General features: G+C 52.3%; 1 protein-coding gene across 4 annotated transcripts in view; it reads right to left on the minus strand.

Moving 5' to 3' along the window:
- INTS10 (integrator complex subunit 10) overlaps positions 1-13,803 on the minus strand; it is a 34,226-nt gene extending 20,423 nt beyond the window's left edge. For 2 of the 4 annotated variants that reach the window (XM_062199426.1, XM_062199425.1), the window contains exons 1-9: positions 13,654-13,803; positions 13,375-13,442; positions 11,335-11,438; positions 10,576-10,715; positions 5,724-5,805; positions 4,767-4,907; positions 3,224-3,395; positions 2,312-2,481; positions 569-702 (exon numbers count right to left, since the gene is read on the minus strand). In XM_062199426.1, the coding sequence (XP_062055410.1) occupies positions 569-702; positions 2,312-2,481; positions 3,224-3,395; positions 4,767-4,907; positions 5,724-5,805; positions 10,576-10,715; positions 11,335-11,438; positions 13,375-13,442; positions 13,654-13,782 (1,140 nt within the window). In that variant the 5' untranslated portion in view covers positions 13,783-13,803. Of the gene's footprint in view, positions 1-568; positions 703-2,311; positions 2,482-3,223; positions 3,396-4,766; positions 4,908-5,723; positions 5,806-10,575; positions 10,716-11,334; positions 11,439-13,237; positions 13,254-13,306; positions 13,323-13,374; positions 13,443-13,653 lie in introns of those variants that run through there. The other 2 variants (XM_062199428.1, XM_062199427.1) reach the window with 2 other exon arrangements.
- Positions 13,804-15,467: the final 1,664 nt, after the last annotated feature.

Raw genomic sequence — 15,467 nt, forward strand, 5'->3', positions numbered from 1 at the left:
CTTTGTGCCGACTGTCCGCTCCATAAAACCCACCTCCCAACTCCAATCAAAAAACCTGCCAAAACCTTTCCCGCCTTTCTCCTCGGGCTGCCTGGGCTCTGAATACCCGCGGCTCTGCGTCCTGAGCCCAGAACCACCACAGTCCCCAGCTCCAGGCAGACAGCAGCGCGGTTCTCGTTCTGGCTTACGTTTACCTAACCAGTGTCGTCAGTTCAAAGATGCAGAAAACAGTTATGGGGGGGGGGGGGTGTCTCCCAGCCCCAGCCCCATCACTGCCGACCTTGTGGGCTGTCCTGTGCCCTGTGGGATGGTGACCAGCACCCACTTGAGGCTGACAATACCCACCCCACCCTACGAAGCCTTGACAATTAGACGCCATCAGAAATGGCCAAATGTCTCCTTGGGGTGGGGGGGTCACCTCTTATTGAGATGAGAACCACGAATGTACACAGCAGTTGCATTCTGCAATTTAAAAGCCTAAGCTTTACAGAAAGCTGCACTTTGCAAAGATTCACGTCTAGCGAACCACGAACATCTACCTGCTACCAATCCCATGCGGAAGGCTTACCATGGTCTTCTCTCGGCCCTCGGCTAGCTTCCTCTTCTTGTGTATGTGTTTACTGCGGTCAACCTCCACGTCGCCGTAGACATTCGAGACATCTTCCAGAAGAACCAGCGGGACCTGGCTTGGGGCGTTAGGACCTACAGATGGCCGAAAACAGCAACGCTCAGAATTGCAGCAGCGAGGTTTCTGTCTCTGCTGCCGCCAGGCCCCCGGAAAAACAAAAAACCAACTTCCGGAGGTCACGCTTGGCTGCACCCACCCTGCAGGAGGAACGGCGGTGTTGCCCATGTGAGCACAGAGAAGCACTCTGAGGGGAAAAGCTGGGCGTCGCGGTGCAGGGCTGTACCCGCCAGAGGCAGCAGAGCACCGTGACTTCTGGGATGCCTTGTTCCAAAAGGTATTTGAAACTCGGCACCAGACAGTATCTGACGAAGAACCACCTAGGCGACTGGTTGTGCGTCGTTGCTGACAGCAAAGAGAGTGATGAACTGCGATACTTCCAGATGAATCGGGACCAAGAAGAGGATGAAGACAACGATCAAGACTCATTTATCTGGAACACTTTGTATGAGTGTTTGAATAAAACTTGGGAACCAAAAGGAAAAAAAAATAGACAAATGTGGTAAGGGAAAGAATACTTAACTCCAGAAGGAAGCTGACTCCAACTGCCGTGTAAAAACAAAGGTCATTTAAAATACGTCCCATGTGAGTACAGGGAAATGAACAAATTCACAGGTTTACAAAAAAGCACTGAACAGACACACCAAATGGCTCCCCCCTGGGGGGGGGGGGGGGGAGGGGACCAAGTGACAGTTCCTTCTTCACGTTTGCTCTGATGTATCTGCAAATTTTTTACAATGACCAGGAATTGTAAACCCATCAGAAAATCACTACAAAACTACACCTGCATCATAATTACAAATTCCAAACAAAATCCGAGTCCACAGAAAACTGTAAGGCAAGACACAAAAATGAGAGCCGTGTTATAGTTGGAGGATTGTGGGTGGTCTCAACCTCTTATTTCTATTTCTCAAACTTTCCAGAACATATGTGCACACTGTACACAAATGTACATATAAATGTACATACATATATATGACTCATCATGCTTGGAAAATCTTTGCCCATTGTGATATCTTGGTGAAATCTACCTCAGCGCTTTGCTTTACCTGCTGTTTTCTCAAAATAAAGGCATGCAATGTTTTCATCTCATTGCATAGTACCACTACATCCTTTTGCACAGAAACTTTTAGAGAAAACGTGCTTACATTAGAAACTACCAACTAAGCCAAACTAAACCAACCATAACTACCACCCTGCAGTTATCTGGGCACAACAGCCAAGGTCAAAGAAAACATGTCTAGGGACCACTGCTGTGGCATAGCAGGTTAAACCGCAGCCTGCAGCACCAGTATCCCCTACGGGCGCCAGTTCAAGACCCAGCTGCTCCCTTTCTGATCCAGCTCCCTGCTAATGTGCCTGGGAAAGCAGTGGAAGATGGCCCAAGTACTCGGGTCCCTGCACCCACCTAGGAGCCCTGGATGAAGCTCCTGGCTCCTGCCTTTGTCCTGGTCCAGCCCTGGCCATTGTGGTCATTTACGGAGTGAACAGGCAGAGGAAGATCTGTGTCTTTCTAACTCTGCCTTTCAAATGAATAGATAAATCTTAAAAGAAAAAAGGAAATGTTTCTGTCCCTCTCACCACCCCTACTGAACCAGCAGTTCAGCCTCTGCAGCACGCACCAACCTTGGAAGAGAGACGGCTGGATGCTGTTGACATACTGGAATGCGTTCCTGAAGAAGACCAGCATGGTGGAATAGACCACTTGGTTTTTGTATTTTGCGTGCGCTTCGTTATCAAAGTTGTTCATGTATCTGCAGAGATCCTTCATCCTATGCAGGATATCACTATAGCTTCTGAAAGACAAAGGATGGCAAAGTCACGTACCCTGGTCGTGTCAGGGCAAGGGTCAAGGACAGCTCTCGCAGAACTATCACCACATGCAGCTCTGCGCAAGCACAGGGACTCTTCACTGTCCCCATGCTGGTGACACATCTCCCCTTCTGAGTCAGAGCGCACCAAGCTCTCAGGACACTGATGTGCCGAGAAGCATCTCTGCCCTGAACCACCAAGCAGTGCTTCACCTTCAAGTCACCTGGAGAGTTCATACTTCACCAGGAATCTCTTGACCAAGAGAAAAACCTGCTCTCTTTCACTTATTTAGAGTGTTAGAATATTTGCAAGCCTGTTGCCTGCGGCACCAGCATCCCACATGGGCATCGGGTCACGTCCCGGCTGCTCCTCCTCTGATCCAGCTCTCTGCTGTGGCCTGGGAAAGCAGTGGGAGATGACCCAAGTCCTTGGGCCCCTGCACCCACGTGGGAGATCCGGAAGAAGCTCCTGGCTCCTGGCTTTGGACCCACGAAGATCCAGCCATTGTGGCCATCCGGAGAGTGAACCAGCGGATGGAGTATCTCTCTCTCTCTTTCTGTAACTCTACCTCTTAAATAAATAAATGAAATGAAATTTGCCCTAAGAGAAGTGTGCCTATGCATTAATTACACAGTTTTTAAAAAGTGTTCTTTGTTGTTCACAAGGATCCTGAGATTATGCGAATAAATGATTTGATGGGCAATTTCAAAGTCAATCATTTATTACCGTCTTCCTTTGTCCATCTGCCACTCGCATCTCACTCCGACGACATTCAGAATCTTAAACAACTTCTCCCAGGGGTCCACGATCTGGGATGACTTTTCGGTCAGCCCTTCTATGACGTACTTCTGAGAGTTGCGTTTGCTGGGCGACACCAAGTCAGATGCATCTTGGGCACCTGGGGTGTGAGAAAATGACAGCAGGACAATCGCGTGAGTACTTACCACACAGCGCGGTGCCTGAAAGACACACAAGGGCCCGGAATCCCAGCACATGACCATCACGTGCCTGGTCAGTGACGGACTGCACATACCACGGGGGTCCCCTAACGCTGTAATATCTGGAAGGCCCCCGCAACCCTGTGGACACAAAGCTGAAGAAGCAGCAAGAGAAAAGGGAACTGCAGAAGGAGAAAAAGGAAAATAAAATCTAAGAAAAGTTCCCAGCAAAGGGTTTAGCAGAAGCTTCGGCAGACCTCAACCAGCTCCTTAAAAAGTCTGAAGACCCTGGAGCCCAGCGCCAAGAGGTTTTCCTTAATAAAGAAGGTTCACGGTGCACTATCTGCCTCCAAGAAAATCCGTGGTGGAAAGAAGGACACACAGCACGCACAGCACTATGGATGTACGTATGAACACATGTCAAAGGAGACGCCCGTCCCTGAAGACCTCACAGTGCACAGGACATGGAGATGGGAGACTGTGATGGTGACCCTGACCCTGTGCGGCTCTAGGCTCGTGTCTCTGTGTCTCAGTGTTTTTAAAAAAAGAAAAACCCACAAATTTAATAGAAGAAAGTTTACAGAATAAGGATATAAAGAAGCGAAACATTTCTGTCCAGCTATGTGTTTGTATTTTAGAAGTATTTTTAAAAATTTCAAGTTTACAAAGTAAAAATGTTACAGTAAGTGAAGGCTAATTTATTATGGAAGAAAGAAAAAGCAATGTCTCTGTGTCACGCAGCTTAAGAGTCCAGTGTGTGTACAGGACACAGTGGTGGGCCCTCAGTCACACACCACTTCCAGTCCTGCACCCTTCATGATGGGAACGCCCCCTGAGAGGTCCCATTTTCCATCTTATGCATTTTCCTACGTTTAGATACGTACAGATACAGAGGATGGTGTTACAGCTGCTTGCAGGGTGCAGTACAACCAACACGCTGTACAGGCTCGTGGCCCAGGAGCCACAGGCTACGCCCTTTGGCCTACACCACCCAGGTTTGTGGAAGTACACACTTTGATGTCCATACGACAAAATCCCCTAACAACGCACGTCTCCAAAGTGGCACTGTCACTAAGGGATGTGTGTACTTCACTCAAGGACCCACCCATGGCCACAGGCCTCGGCAGGAAGCGAGCTGTGAACTGTGGCACATGAGCAGCCCAAGCTCAGGGAGCAGACGGCGCGGACTGAGGGGCGGAGCGGTTCCCAGAACAGTGTCGTCTAAACACCACCCTTCGGGAGCACTGTCGAGTTGGCTGCACCCAGGGAGGAGAATCTGCAGTTTCACTTTAAAGCCTTTCTGAGTGAAGCTGCAGGAGACACCCACTTACCTTGATGCTGACTTTCTACCTGAGTCGACCGAGTGACGTAATTGATGTAAAACTCAGCTGCCTTGTTCAAGTACTTATATAACAAATTGGCGGGCAATCGAACATCGTGGTTGTTGATTATGAGAGGAAGGACATCACAAACTGCTCAAGGGGAAAAATAAGAAAAAGCCGGTGAGGTTGTCCACCCTAGGGGTCTGGCAAAGACCACATTGATTTCTGAGTTCATTTCAGGTAGCACCTAAAATACATAGCGGGGACGGGGCAGGCTTTCAACCCAGTGACTAAGATACCTACATCCCAAATCAGAACGCCTGAGTTCAGCTCCCAGCTCTACTCCACATCCTGGCTTCCAACTAACGCAGACCCTGGGGGACAGCAGGTGATGGTTGGTGGGCCCCACCACCCAAGGAGGAAACCTGGGTTGAGGTCCTGGGCCCTGGTTTCACCCAGACCCAGTCTCCACTGTTGCAGGCCTTTGGGGAGTGAACCAGCAGGAGGGGTCACTTGTGTGCACACACCTTCTCTCTCTCTGATTAAAATTTAAAAAAAAAAAAAATTAACTATATGGGCGAAAAACATCCTTTAGGGAACATTTTATTTTACAAGTGCGAGGGAACACCAGTGGATGGGGTCAGCAAGGAGACCCAGAGGCCAGCCCTCTGTCAGGGAAGGGTGTGGTTCTCACACTGGCAGCCGACTCAGCCACCTACTATTTATTATGCTTCCTACAGACACAGGTGGCTACATACATTCTTTCGGAGATAACAAATATTCCATAATAAACATGTAGAGGTCGTTTAAAACGCCGTCCGGACTGATGGCAAAATAAATGACGTTCCATAACAGGAGGCGCTCCAGTGCTTTCCACGACGACCTCATTCCTGACAGCACAGGGACCCAGCACCCCAGCACATGCTGCTTTCACTAAGAAGGTGGCGTGAGATACAAAGTCCTTACCAAACAACTTTCTAAAGCAATTAACCGGAGATTCTTGCTCTTCAATGGTTTCCGCCTCCAGGAGTGCCTCCCCTAGGCCGACCTATTCAGAAAAGAACCATTTAAACGAAGACATCAGGGGCCAGCACGGGGCACAGTGGGTTAAACTGCAGCCTGTAGTGCCAGCAACACATATGGGCACAGGTCTGAGTGCCGGCTGCTCCACTTCCCATTTAACTTCTGCTCATGCTCCTGGGAAAGCAGTGGAGGATAGCCCAAGTGCTTGGGCCCCTGCTACCCACATGGGAGACCCAAAAGAAGCTCCTGGATCCTGGCTTAGGTCTGGCCCAGCTATGGCCACTGCAGCCACTTGGGGAGTGAACCAGTGAATGGAAGTGCTCTCTCTCTCTCTCTCTATTACTCTTTCAAATAAAATAAGTAATCTAAAAAAAAAAAAAAATGAAGACATCAGAGTTACTTGAAGAAACACGGTGTTTACATTTGTCTCCTGTTACATGTACATTCAAACTTCCCCGAGAGACAAAGCATCATACTTCAATGACCAGAACACAAGAGAACACACCAGGACCAGGCAGCCCAGAAAGCTAAATTCACCTGACCTCTCTGCTTCAGTGATTTGCTGAACAAAACTAAAATGGTCTCCAGAAACTTAAGCACAGTATCAGAACTAGAGATGGAATGACACCATGGAGATTTTTTTCTAAGAAATGCAGACACTAATGATATCTACTTCAGGATGGATTAAGCAGACACACTTGTCTCTCGTCAGTTCTCAAGAGCTGGACACCCTGTCTGGGTTAGGCCACACAGGAGCGTCTGCGCGTGAAGCCCCCTCTCCAACACGGCTGTCCCTGCACAGCGCAAAGGCCTTATCACAGCCCACCAAGGCGCCTGTGCTACCTTCCTTGAAGCAACCATACAGGGACCCTCCATGGTCCAGGCGGAACCATGCGATAGGTTATAAGTCAGAGTCACGACCTGGGAACACCCTGCCCCCCCCCCCCCACCTCCACTCAGAACCTCAGAATACGACCTCACGTGGCCTTAGTTACGATGACGTCACACTAGAGGGGGTGGGCCCTGCACCTAGAGACGGGGGGGCCTTACAAGGCCACATGACGACAGAAGCATAAACACATAAACTGGGGTGAGGACACTGCCAGCCTTGGACTGACAACCGCCAGGCACCAGTTAGTGGGGGACTCTCCCCTAAAGTCTGGAAAGAGCACACGCCCACTCTTGCCTTCGGACTTCCAGCTGCCCATAGCAGGGACAGCTTCTGTTGCTTTGAGCTACCTAGTGTGGCAGCAGCCCTAGCAGAGGAACACGGTGAGGTGTGGGAAAGGTAACCAGGGCCAGAAGCCAGAACAGCCCGGGAAAGCGGCGGTGTTAGAGGGTACGTGGTCAGAATCCATGGTCTGGCCCTGCCTGCTTCCTGGCTAGGGCAAGTTACAGAAACGCTTAAGACTCGGGCCCCTCATCTGCAGACGAAGACGCTGCTCAGTCTAGGGGACCTGGGGAGACAGAGCAGACACCCGGCAGGCATTATAGGCCCAGGGAAGTGGCGGGGACAGAACCGTTTCAGTTTCACTGGACAGAAGCACATGATGAACACAGCTGTGAGGAATATACACAAGGGTGGCCTGGCTACACCTGCTTCCGTCACTACCATCCGCCACAGATGTGCCACGGCCGAGGGCCCTCACCGGAACAGAGCGGATGCCGGAACCATGCCCTTGAACCACCACAACCGGAAAGTCTAATCAGGAAAGGACAGTCTGGCTGCTCAAACTCAAGTGGACTCAATGGAAGAAAGCAAGGGTGCTTCTGCCGCTGCCAAAATCCCAGTTCCTTTAGAAGAGCTTCACGAGTCAGATCACACCGAACGGCGTGCACCTGAACCAGAACTACTCGGTGAGGGCCAGGTGACCCCGCCCACAAGCCCAGGACAAGACGAGGAGGCTGTGTGGCCCACCAGACAAGCCCCAAGACATAGTAAGAAGCAAGAGGCGAGGCAGGCAGCCAACGGGAATCCAAATGATGCCACTCTGGCATTCTCAGGGAAAGGAAGGGCTAGGAAGGTCTCTGCCACCACCGCCCCTGGATTCTTCAGTCAACACGGGAAGCTGCGCTCCTCCCTGGGGGCAGGAAAATCCTAACACCTATCAAAGCTGACACCATTCGCAACACCTCAAGGCTCTGAGCACGCTCAGCAGGTGCCCACCTCCCGTGCTGCAGGTAAGACGCATAGGCAGCGATCGGCAGCAGCAGGCACTAATCCACTGCTTGGTGGATTCAGACGCAAAGACCCACGAGTGGCAGAGCACAAAGCTGGAGCCAAGTCTGCCCTGTACTTTGTAGGGATCCACAGCTGGCTTCACAGAGAAAAAAAGTTGCAACAAACTAGAAACCCACCATGAAAACAGAGGACAGATCAGCTACGACTACTAAACAGGACAGCAGGACATGGTTCAGCAGAACACCGCACTCACAGCGTGAAGGCGGGGACGGTGAGACACGCACACTCCAGGCGGCAGCACGTCCAAAGCTTGGCAGAGAACGGAAGAAGCTAGGAAAAGCAGAGGTGGGAGTGGGAAACACAGGAGGGACTAAGGAAGAATGACACCGGAAGGTTCCAGATCATCAGCTAAAACAAACGAAGACCTTCTTCACGGCGCTCAGGAACGCCGGTGGCGGGGACGCACACGCACTCACCCATCCTGCACTGCAGCAGGAAGGAAAGGTGTTGCGCAAACGCCTAGGAAAAGACCGACAACTGCTTTCCACTGACAGACACAGATAGACTGATTGTATGGCGAGCCAGGAAGCAGCAAGACAGGCTTTTTCGGATAAGTGCTTGGCTCCAAGGCAGACAGAGAACAGCTGAGGGCAAAACAGTTGTGACACGGATACTCAGTTCACCATCAGAGCCAGCTAGCCACAGAACACCTGCAAAGGCTAAACAAATGCCTCTCCAGAGGGGAGGCTGGACCTTAACACTTCACACGTAAGTCAGCCTTCTGACGAGGGAGCTGCCGCCAGAGCCCCGACACCGACTTAGCATTGCATCAAAGCCCGTTTGATCCTGGTGTGGTGCGACCCCTCGGGGACCCGCTGATGTGGTCTACGCCTGCCAGCTCTACTCGCCTTCTACAGAGCCTGCAGTACCACGCACGCGCGCCATCGCCACGGCAACAAGAAGCCTCTCTGAAGTACAAGTGTCTACTGCACGTGCACCATGCGACGCTCAATACCGTGATGAGTCTACAAGTGTGCAAGTGCTGTCCTGGTGCAGCGGCCACACTCTGAGTTCCCAACGGAGAACACGCGGGCACCCCGTCAGCCCTCAGTGCTGGGACCGCCTCAGTGACCTGGTGGCGGGGAAGGAGTTGGCGGGGAGGTTCCCTCTTATCCCGTCTCACACTAGTGAGAGCTCAACAGGGATAGGGTTGCCTGCCTAGGCCCAAGAACACACCAAGAATTCTGGTTCTCAGATTCCAATACTGGCTTCACTTAGGCCTGATGATGATGGTAACTCCTTTTTTTTTTTTTTTTTTTTTGACAGGCAGAGTTAGAGAGACAGAGTGAAAGGCCTTCCTTCTGTTGGTTCACCCCCAAATGGCTGCTACGGCTGTCACGCTGTGCCGATCCAAAGCCAGGAGCCAGGTGCTTCTCCTGGTCTCCCATGGGGTGCAGGCGCCCAAACACCTGGGCCATCCTCCACTGCACTCCCAGGCCACAGCAGAGAGCTGGACTGGAAGAGGAGCAACCAGGACAGAGCTGGTGCCCTGACCGGGACTAGAACTCAGTGTGCCTGTACTGCAGGTAGAGGATTTAGCCTAGTGAACCGTGGCACCAGCCCGATGATGTTAACCTAATAGATGAGCCCAGAAGGAAAGATCGCTCAGACACAACACCCATGAGAGAGGCCTAGGGACCCACTCCTGGGACAATCCAGGAATCTGTGTTTGACCATCGGCCCTTCTGTCCTCTGCTGAGGGAGAATCCAGAGGCCACACAACATGGAAATGCAATTTTTATCTTTTTACTGATTCTAATTTTTTGGTTTTTCATACTATTACAAGTTGTCTGAAAATGCCCCAACATAAATGCTTTACTGTTAGGCAGCTGGCATTACTGAAATGTAAGTCTATTATTGAAATTAGTACTTTGAAGTGAAGGGAACATTTTATTTTCATGTATGTTAACACTACATTTTGAAATTCCTAAGAGGAATATAAAACAGCTCTCATTGAAATCCAGACATGCTGTTGAACACAGTGGGAAAGGGTGGTTGTGTGCTGCACTGTCAGAGCTGGGGGACTGCTTCCTCACTGAGGAGACTTCTAGAATGCACGGTTGCTAACAGCCACGTCCCTGCAGCTTCAGAGGCTCCACCATAACCAGGGATCCCTGGCATCCCTGCTTCAGTGCCTCACACACCGCCACTCCTGAGAGCACTGACCAACCTCAAGATGGAATTCACCTTCTCTTAAAATCCAAAGAATCGGGGCCAGTGCTGTGGTGTACCAGGTAAAACCACCCCCTGCAGTGCTGGCATCCCATATGGATGCTGGTTCGAGTCCCAGCTGCTCCTCTTCCAATACAGCTCTCTGCTGTGACCTGAGAAAGCAGTAGATGGCCCAAGTGCTTGGGCCCCTGCACCTGTGTGGGAGACCTGAAAGAAGCTCCTGGCTCCTAGCTTCGGATCGGTGCAGCTCCAGCCATTGTGGCCAATTGGGGAGTGAACCAGCGGATGGAAGACCTCTCTCTCTCTCTCTCTCTCTCTCTCTCTCTCTCTCTGCCTCTCCTCTCTCTGCGTAACTCTGCCTTTCAGATAAATAAACCTTACCCCGTGTTGCACCACGGTTTCAGGGAAGCGCCTCAGGAGCAGCAGCAGCATCTCTGATCGCTCCAATGTGTTGAAGCATTGCTCCGTGACCTTCAGTAACATTTCACACTGGACTCGACCGGGAAGAGTTTCAAATAAACCTGCGCAGAACACATTTCACCTTGAAACTTCTTTCCGACAGAAAACGCTGCAGCGTAAGTGCCAAGCAAGGCATTTTCAGATACATGAATCCCCCAGTGGTGAGGTTTCACCTGCGCCCGGCAGGCCCCAGGTCTGACCGCGTACAGCATGCGGATGCCCGGCTGCATCCAAACAATGACGTACGTGAGATACACAGCACGTGCTTGGTTACGCTAGAATGACCTACAGCATCTACTTGCTCTTTTATTTAAGTCTGAAATCTCGGACCACTCACAGCAACCAACACAGGGGCAATGTAAAGGAAAAGCATCACAAATTACTAAGTTTCTCTCCCGTTTACAGAGATTTAGACTTAGCGGATCTACAGAAGCTTACTGGTTACCGTAAACCCTGTAAAAAATACATTCCATTCCTTGTTCTCACTGACAAATCCACATCCTTAAAGGAAGCTCAGCGGGCTCAGGGGACATTAGTACAGACTTCAGTGGCCAAGAATAAAATGCACATATGGGTACCAACAGCACAGGTGAGACTCTGCTTGGGAATTCACCATATATGGTTGGATATCCTAGAAACGGTAAGTTATTATACATCGTCAAGTTACTAATCCATTCTTACTTCTTAAAAATTGGGTCTGTTTATCCTGTGAGTCATTCCTTAGCGCTGACGTAATAATGCTGATTTCTCGCCACACCACCGGCTGGTCTGGGAAATTCACAAACCTGTTTTTAAAATGAATGCGTTGAAAGAAAATGTCAGCTTCTGTTCAGAATCCAAAACAAGAACGCTAGCATTTAGGAAAAACAGCTTTCTGTATTCCAAGTGAGTGCTTGGATATTCTAAAATAAAGATACAAGGCTGATTAGTTTAGAAAAATAAGTACAATAGTCCCCTCCTTAGCACAGGTGCACATCCTAACAACCCCATGGATACCTTGTTGGGACGGATAGAGTCCAACCTGATATATACCAGGCCTCTTTCTGTAAACATACAGCTATGATAGTTTACCTGAGGAATCAGGCATTGCAAGAGATCACCAAAAACTCATAATAAACCCTAACAATGTGCTACAATAAAAGCTGACGACGTGGTCTCTCTCTCAGAGTGCCTTCTCCTGTACGCACCCTTCTTGTGACGCTGTGAGAAGACACCATGCACACAGCATCAGATGACATGAGGGGACCCTCTCGGGCACTGCGACGTTAAAAGCTGCTACTCACCTTCTCCCCAGGAAGCTACTCGGAGGAAATGGTAGGCAGTTCCTGTCTCCTGCAGGGGCAAGGAGCCATCCGTCTGGGCAGTGTTTCCGCTCTGTGTACACTACCTGCCTGTGACTCCCTCAGTGGCCATGCTGGCTATCGGCTCAGCTTGGCAGTGCTGCAGTTCTTGTGCGCACGCAACCCTTAGAAGAGCATATAATCTAACATGTGTGAAGTGTGTAGGCCTGGATTTTCCATTCAGTATTTTTGGACCACGGCTGACCACAACTAAGTGAAAATGCAGAAAGAACCAAGGATGGGGGTGCCTGCTACACTCACCAGTCTTTAGAGGTTTCTACAAGTGAAAACACAACTATTAATATATGAAGAAGTGGAGTGGGCACTGTGGCGTAGTGGGTAAAGCCGCTGCCTGCAGTGCTGGCATCCCATATGGACACTGGTTCGAGTCCCAGCTGCTCCACTTGCCATCCAGCTCTCTGCTATGGCCAGGGAAAGCAGTATAAGATGGCCCAAGTCCTTGGGCCCCTGCACCTGTGTGGAAGACCAGGAAGAGGCTCCTGGCTTCAGGTCAGCACAGCTCCAGCCACTGCAGCCATCTGGGGAGTGAACCATCAGATGGAAGACCTCTCTCTCTCTGCCTCTCTGTAACTCTTTCAAGTAAAACAAATAAAAATCTTTAAAATATATATATATAATAAAGAAGTCCTAAAAACCAATAATAAACTGCGTGAAAGGAAAATGGAGCAAAGGAAAATCATACAAATAGAGCAGAGCTGAAATGATATTCAGTCTCATTAGAGTGGCACCTTAGAAAAATAGCAAGACCCCACGTCTCTTACCATTCGGGCAAAAATTAAAAAGAGACTGAAAATCTCCAATGTTGGCAACGGTGTGGGAAAACCGCCCCTCTTTTTACACACCATTCGTGGAAATATCAACGGTGACAGTACTTTATGGAGACTAATATAGAGACACGGAAGCCCAGAACTCGTTCAGGAGGGCCTTGCAGACCTGTAACTTACTAGAATCCGAACCCTCCTGATGAGCAAACTGAGGGACACAAGGTCCCAGCAGGAGCACGGGGTGGGGGTGGGGGGACCGATGAGCTCTGTGCCGCAGGTAAACCAGACGCGCCCCTCAGGGGCAGGTGCACCCGAGGCCGTGCCCCCGCACCCACCCCCCCACCCCGACCCTCGCCCCCCAGGCCACCGGCCCCGTCTCTCCCACCACTCACGTGTGTAGAGCAGCCTCCCCGGACCCTCGCCCCCCAGGTCACCGGCCCCGTCTCTCCCGCCACTCACATGTCGTAGAGCAGCCTCCCCCGGACCCTCGCCCCCCAGGCCACCGGCCCTGTCTCTCCCGCCACTCACATGTCGTAGAGCAGCCTCCCCGGACCCTCGCCCCCCAGGCCACCGGCCCTGTCTCTCCCGCCACTCACATGTCGTAGAGCAGCCTCCCCGCGGTGGCCGTGCGCTCCGCGTTCCGCTCGATCGTGTACATCTCATACTGCAACGAGGCGGACTCGGGTCACCGCGCCGCCCCGCGGGCACGCGTGACCCCGGCCCCAGGCCCCCAGGCCCGAGGGCGCCGCCCCGACCGCCTCTCCCCTCCCAGGTGGCGGGGCCCCGCCGGCAGACCCGGCCGCGCCCACCGCCCCTTCCCCGGGGCCGCCGGGGTGCGGGGCTGAGCCGCGGGGGCCGCCGCCGCCGCGCCTCACCTGGATGTTAAAGTCGGCCGGGTAGAGGCTGCGGGCCGTGATCAGCCACGCCTTGGCTGCCCACAGGTCGTGGGGCACCAGCTCCCGGGCTCGCTGCACCAGAAACTCGCAGTCGCCCTGGGCCGACATGACCCAACGCGCCGCTTCCGGCTCTGGGGCCGCCGCCGGCGCCGGCGCGAGGGCCACTGCGCATGTCCGCGGGCGCGCGCACGCGGAGTGCGCTCCGGCCGCTCGCCGGGTCTGCGGGCAGCGCCCGGCCGTCGGCGGGGTCGGCGTCCGGTGCTGCCCGCGGCCGAGAGACCCCGCGGTCTCTTTCTCAGGGCGCCGCCAAGATGTGGAGAGCTGGATTTCGGTGCCGGCGGCCGGGCCGAGCCGGAGCATGCGCGGCTCGCTCACGCGCTGCGCCCTGCGAGGTGCGGGGCCGGCGGGGCCCGGTGCGCCCGGGACCCCGGGCTGGGCTGGCAGGAGCGTGGCTGCACGCTGCCCTTCGCCCAGACGCAGGATTTGTCCTGTTTTTCAGGGCAGGGAACCAAACCAGCGCTGTCTCACTGTCTCAGCGGGAGAAACCAGTGTTTATTTAGAAGGAACGAGGGGCACAGTAGCCCCGCATCGGCGTTCTCACCAGGACTGGTGTGGCCAGGGGTATCTTCCCATTAAAGCCGAGGCGCTGGGGGCCAGCGCAGCGTTGGTCGCCAGTCCTGGGATGTGGGGGTTGGGTGTCAGTCTCCCAGGTGGACGGCAGGGACCCAAGCCCGGGAGCCATGACCTGCTGCCTTCTGGCCAGGCAGGAATGCGACGTGGGGCTGGTGCTCCAGCCTGGGGATGTGGAAGGCAGGCATGCAGAGCAGCAGCTTAACTGCGCACCAAATGACCGCACCCCAGCCAGCCCCCTGCCTTTGATGGCTCCCAAGCTCAGAAGGGCATCATCGCACCAAGTGTGTTTGCGTCCTCCGACCTGTTTGCTGTGGCCTGGAGGTCTCCCTTAGAATCAGCACACCTTCAGAGGCCTGTGGGACAAGCCTCCGGTCCCGTGAGCTCACTTCAGTGGTTGGTATTAAACTCTGTGTTGCTTTTCCTCTTCTACTCCAAAATCCTAAAACCCTAAGTCCCCTAACAGGCCCTCTCAACTTGCCGTCCTTGTGTTTTTGTTTTTTTGGGGGGTGGTGGTGGATTTTTGTTTTTGTTTGTTTGTTTTGGCATTTCCTGCCTTCTTCTCCCTGGCTTTATGCCCTTGCCACCTGCATTTTTCTCCTGGCCTGTTTGCCTTCTTCCTTGGGAAATAGGACTTGCAAATTCTCAAGGCACAAGATTAGCAAAGATTCCGCTAGTGGGTTATTAGGTATATTGTGGGAGGCTACAGCTTCACTCCCTCTTTGGTTGATTGAAAGTCCATACTTACAGGATGGACTCACAGGATGTCACTCAGCTGACACCATATGCCCTTGTAGACCATATCCAACCATCGTTTCAGGCCAGCAACCTCTGGGGGGTAGGCAAGCCCCATGAGTGCCTTGGATCTGCTCCTTCCGTCGTGTTTCTTGTACCATAAAATGAGTTCTGGAGTGATATTACACGGGATACAATGGTAATGAACAAGCTATCCCATAAGCGCATGAATGTGAGACAGGCACAGTTGATGGCAGCAGATCTGAGACCACAGTAGTGTGAATTTCCATGAGGACTCCTCGCTCCCTTCTCCGTGATGGAAAAGGTCCAACATGATCAACTCCCCACCAAGTGCCTATCTAGTACTCTCGAGGAGTGGTGTCATATTGGGGGTCTTGTTCTGGCTTCTGCTGTAGACTGTTCAGGCA

Source organism: Lepus europaeus, chromosome 8 (genome assembly GCF_033115175.1).
Source record: "Lepus europaeus isolate LE1 chromosome 8, mLepTim1.pri, whole genome shotgun sequence".
NCBI lineage: Eukaryota > Metazoa > Chordata > Mammalia > Lagomorpha > Leporidae > Lepus > Lepus europaeus.